The following is a 5,442-nucleotide window of genomic DNA, read 5'->3' as shown; positions in this document are numbered from 1 at the left end:
GTTGCTGACCATTTACTGGGCTAGTTGCAAAGACCAGTTGGTTAGTGCATTTCCAGCTATGGTCCATGAGTGTCTGGTGGTGTTTCCTCAAATGAGGTACAAAGTCATCCTGCAGTGTTTTAACCAGGGTGCTGGAGGATGGTGGAATGGACACAAATTTTGTTTTGCTTTTGTTTTCAGAAAATCCCTAGTGCAGTTAGAACTGCCACAATTTTTTTTGTTCAGTTTAAACTGTAAAGTGTCATTGCTTTTGGTTTGATAAAATGTTTTAAAACACTGCTTCAAAGTCTGTTGATGGTCTTTTTTTCCACAGGCTAAACTTATGATGAATCCTGCAGTTATGTTTTGCAAGATAAACTACTCTTCTGGCTTCAGGTTTGCCTCCATAGAAACAAAAGTGAAAAATCCAAAACACTGCAACACAACCCAGTGAACCGGTGTACCCAGATCATGCCACCTTTAGCCTGTGAATTAAATCGTTTCCTGTTGACATCATCTAATCATCCCAGGTGGAACAAAAGTAGATACTGCCAAAATCACAGAAGTCTGGATCATAGATGGCTGTATCACATCTTTTTATTGATGTCATGTTTGCCACTTTTTGCTGAGTCTGCTACCTTCAGAATTGGTATTGTGGGCCCTTGGAATTGTGACCCAATTTTTTCTAAAGCTCTCCCTGGTGTAGCAGCAAAGCTTGCAATAGACAGAATCAACAAAGATGCATCTCTGAACAGGGGCTACTGGTTCGACTTTGTTTTGCTTACAGAGGAGTGTCACACTGCCAGAGCTTTGTCTACATTTATTGGTTTTGAAGGCCAGGCTGCCGGCTTTATTGGCCCACTGAATCCTGGTATTTGTACTGCTGTGGGCCTTCTTGGTAGTCAGTGGAATAAGCCTATTTTTTCCTGGGGTTGTTTAAATCCTGCTATGGATGTTAGTGGATTTCCTACATTTGCAAGACCACTACCCTTTCCTACAAGTATTCTGTTTTGTGTGCTCAGAAACTTCAGGTGGGCGCATGTTGCTATTGTGACATCAGATCAAGATTTTTGGGTAGAAACTGGTCAGGAACTGGCAAATTCACTTCGCAGCTTTGGTCTTCCTGTCAATATATTGACTCATATGGAGGCAGATGGCAGAGGAGCGGAAGCAGCACTGAAACTCATCCAGAGATCACACAATGTACGAGGTAAGAAGTATTGCTGACTAATAAGGGGCAGGGAGTTCTGACAGGAGGAAGCATTTGTGAAGCACATGACAGCTGAGAATAGCAGTGCTGTCTCCTTAGAAAACTGTGAAGACTGTGTAAACTTCTGTTTGTCTGTGTATGTGGTGTGGGACTGATTTATCTCTCTAAAGTATTCACATTAGTGAGTGCTGTAAGTATAACTGTACCATTATTTGTGGCAGAAAAAGCAGAGCCAAGTTAATCATGTGCAGTGCAGTTTATGGAAGTCCTACAGTAAGGGAGTGACATGTGCACTGTACTTTATGGTGGTCCTGTAGTGGTGGTATGACACATGCAGTGCACTTTGTGATAGTCCTGCAGTGGGGCTGTGATGTGCAGTGCACTTTATGATGGCCCTACAGTGGTGGAGTGACATATGCACTGCTCTTTATGATAGTCCAGTAGTGCAGTTCTCTTTATGATAGTCCTGCAGTGGTGGAGTGACATGTGCAGTGCACTTTATGGTGATCCTGCAGTGATGGAGTGACATGTCCAGGGTACTTTATAATAGTCCAGTGGTGGTTTGACATGTACAGTGCACAATATGGTTGTCCTGCAGTAGGAGTTTGACATTCAGTGTATTTAACTTTATTCCTGCTGTGGTGAAGTTACGTGTGCAGTGCACTTTTACTGTAGTCCTACAGTAAGGGTGTGATACGCAGTACACTTTTGTGGTAGCCCTAAAGTTGTGATGTGATGTGACATGTGCTGTGCACTTAAAAGTAATCCTGCAGTGTTGGTATGACATTTGTAGTTGTCTGGAGTAACTGACATGAGCAACAAAGTTACTTTCTGCACAAATATTTCAAATTTGAGCATTAACATTGGAGATCATTACTGCTGGGAAAGAAGGCACTGCCACCCCTGCTACATCATAAATCCAAGGTATTATACATGCAGTCTGGCCTAGTAGAGAATGCAGATGGTTTAATGACAGTTAAGGTTCTGCTGCTGTCTTGTCTTCTCTCAGTGTCTGATCATATAAAGTACTGTTTAAGCGCTGCTTTTCAATAATGTCTTCAAATTCTAGTTTTGTGAAGTTGGTTGTTGGAATTGGGGGGGGGGTTCTGCTTACTTCCAAGGTGCATTAGCCTTGCTACTGGTTATATTTAGTAGGGCATGGTGTGCACAATCCCCAGCATGGGGGGGGGGGGTCTGGGGATCATTGCCCCACATAAAACATTTTATGGTGTATTTTCTGTCAGCTGCTGTTTTATGCATTTGATTTTGTACAAAATGACAATTAAAAAAATAATTGTCTTAAAGCTATAATTGAAGTCCCTATCTTTTTATTTATTGATTTGCCTTTGTTTACTGGGAAAGTCCAACTGGGTAAAGCCCCTTTTCAGTATATATGTGAGGAAACAAAAACTTCACATTATATTCATTTGAATCAGATAACAGTAAAACTAAAGTATATCACCCAGGATTACTTAATTTAATAGAGTATCACAGTGTTGCATGCTGTGCAATGAATAGTATTTACAGCATGTTAACTTCAGACACATCTATTGAACATAGTATATAGAACATGTAAAACTCACACTTAGTAACAGAATGTTCAGCATTATCTTACAGTACATGTACATAGTCCCACTGTAATATTAGCACACAGACAACGAAGAAGGTTTACGTATATTTTATCCAAACAACTAAATTCACTTGAATCCCATAACCAGGTGATTACTTAAAGAGTGAGAATTAATGATATTTGTATGATTTGATTATATGAGGATGGGGATTTGTAATTGGGTTGGTATAAGGGCAGGGTTGTTATATTGATTAGTATGTTTTCATTAGGATTATTATGGATGGGATAAGATTTGAATAAGAAAGGATTTTAGTAATGGAGTTGTTACAAACACAGGACCATTTGCTTGTGAGGTATGTCTTCAAAAAGATTTCAAATTGTAGAGGAGATATTTCTGAAAGTTTTCATTGATGTAGTTCCACAGTTTAGCAACATATACAGAATTATAACTGTCACCATTATGATAAAAAGTTAGGTTAAATAGCTCCAGCTAGTTAAGAAAATGACAGTGGGGATTACCTGTGTCAGATGGTCCCAGTGAGAAGGAACTTAGTGTAAGTAGATGGTACCAGTGTCAGACGGTACCACTGAGGAAGAAGTTACTGTACTTGGATGGTACCAGTGAGAAGGAATGTAATGTAACTGGATGGTACCAGTGTCAGACAGTATCAGTGAGAAGGAACTTATTTTAACTGGATGGTACAAGTGAGAAGGTACTTATTGTAATCCAAAAGCAGCAGTGTTGGACATTACTAGTGTCAGCCAGTACCACTGAGAAGGGACTTATTGTAATCAGACAGTACCAGTGAGAAGGTACTTATTCCAGTTGGATGTGACCAGTGTCAGACAATGCCAGTTAGGTTGCACTTATTGTAGTTGAATAGTACTAGTGTCAGACAGTACATCTGAGAAGGTACTTATTGTAATCAGGAAGTACTACCGATGGAGTACTTATTGTAATCAGACAGTACCAGTGATGGTCAGTACCAAAACGTAATAAGGATAAAAAAACTTGTATCACACAGTATTAATTTGAAGGAACTTATTGTAATTCAGACAGTACCAGTGACAGACAGTAGCACTGACAAAGGACTTATTGTAATCGGATAGTACCAATTGCAGACAGCACCACTGAGAAGGGACTTATTGTAACCGAAGAATACCAGTTGCAGACAGTACCACTGAGAAGGGACTTATTGTAACTGGATAGTACCAGTTGCAGACAGTAGCACTGAGAAGGGACTTATTGTAACCGGATAACACCAGCTGCAGACAGTACCACTGAGAAAGGATTAAATGTAACCGGATAGTACCAGTTGCAGAAAGAAGAACTGAGAAGGGACTTATTGCAACCGGATAGTGCCAGTTGTAGACAGTAGCACTGAGAAGGGACTTATTGTAACCAGATAGTGCCAGTTGCAGAGAGTAACACTGAGAAGGGACTTATTTTAACCGGATTGTACCAGTTGCAGACAGTACCACTGAGAAGGGATTTTTTGTAACCGGATAGTACCGGTGCAGACAGTAGCACTGAAAAGGGACTTATTGTAACTGGATAGTACTAGTCGCAGACAGTACCACCAAGAAGGGAATATTGTAACCGGATAGTACCAGTTGCAGACAGTAGCACTGAGAAGGGACTTATTGTAACTGGATAGTACCAGTTGCAGACAGTACCACTGAGAAGGGACTTATTGTAACTGGTGTGGACAGTAGCACTGCGAAGGGACTGTAACCGGATATTTCCAGTTGCAGACAGTACCACTGAGAAGGGATTAATTGTAAAAGGATAGTTCCAGTTGCAGATAGTAGCACTGAGAAGAGACTTATTGTAACTGGATAGTACCAGTTGCGAACAGTACCACTGAGAAGTGACTTATTGTAACCAGGTAGTACCAGCTGCAGAGAGTAGCACTGAAAAGAGACTTATTGTAAAAGGAATCTATCAGTTGTAGACAGTAGCACTGAGAAGGGACTTATATTAACCAGATAGTACCAGTTGCAGACAGTACCACTGATATGGGACTTATTGTAACCAGTGTAGACAGTAGCACTGAGAAAGGTTGATTGTAACCGGGTAGTACCAGTTGCAGACAGTACCACTGAGAAGGGATTTATTGTAACAGGTTCATAGGTTCATAGATTAGTACTAGGATAGTACCAGTTGTAGACAGTAGCACTGAGAAGGGACGTAGTGTAACTTGATAGCACCAGTACCACTGACAAGTGACTTTTTTAACCTGATAGTACCAGCCACAGACAGTAGCACTGAGAAGAGACTTATTATAACTGGATAGTACCAGTTGTAGACAGTAGCACTGAGAAGGGACTTATTGTAACTGGATAATACTTGTTGCTGACATTACCACTGAGAAGGGACTTACTGTAACCGGATAGTACCAGTTGCAGAAAGTACCACTGAGAAGGGACGTAGTGTAACTTGATAGCACCAGTACCACTGACAAGTGACTTTTTTAACTGGATAGTACCAGCTACAAACAGTAGCACTGAAAAGGGACTTATTGTAACCGGATAGTAACAGTTGTAGACAGTACCACTGAGAAGGGACTTATTGCAGCTGGATAGTACCAGTTGCAGATCGTACCACTGAGAATGGACTGAGTGTAACTGGATAGTACTAGTTGGGCCAAAAGGCAAAGTAAATCAACAACTGACATTTTAA

At 40.7% G+C, this 5,442-nt stretch overlaps 1 protein-coding gene across 1 annotated transcript in view; it reads left to right on the top strand.

The window, feature by feature from the left end:
• The first annotated feature begins 450 nt into the window (after positions 1 to 450).
• GUCY2D (guanylate cyclase 2D, retinal) overlaps positions 451 to 5,442 on the top strand; it is a 1,710,150-nt gene continuing 1,705,158 nt past the window's right edge. Inside the window, exon 1 of the mRNA XM_044076324.1 lies at positions 451 to 1,189. Coding sequence (XP_043932259.1) covers positions 451 to 1,189 — 739 coding nt within the window. The remainder of the gene's footprint in view (positions 1,190 to 5,442) is intronic.

The sequence above is a fragment of the Protopterus annectens genome, chromosome 7.part0 (assembly GCF_019279795.1).
Source record: "Protopterus annectens isolate FY-2018-M chromosome 7.part0, PAN1.0, whole genome shotgun sequence".
Taxonomy (NCBI): domain Eukaryota; kingdom Metazoa; phylum Chordata; order Ceratodontiformes; family Protopteridae; genus Protopterus; species Protopterus annectens.
Note: the sequence above shows the minus strand (reverse complement) of the source record. Positions and strands in the feature narration are given on the sequence as shown.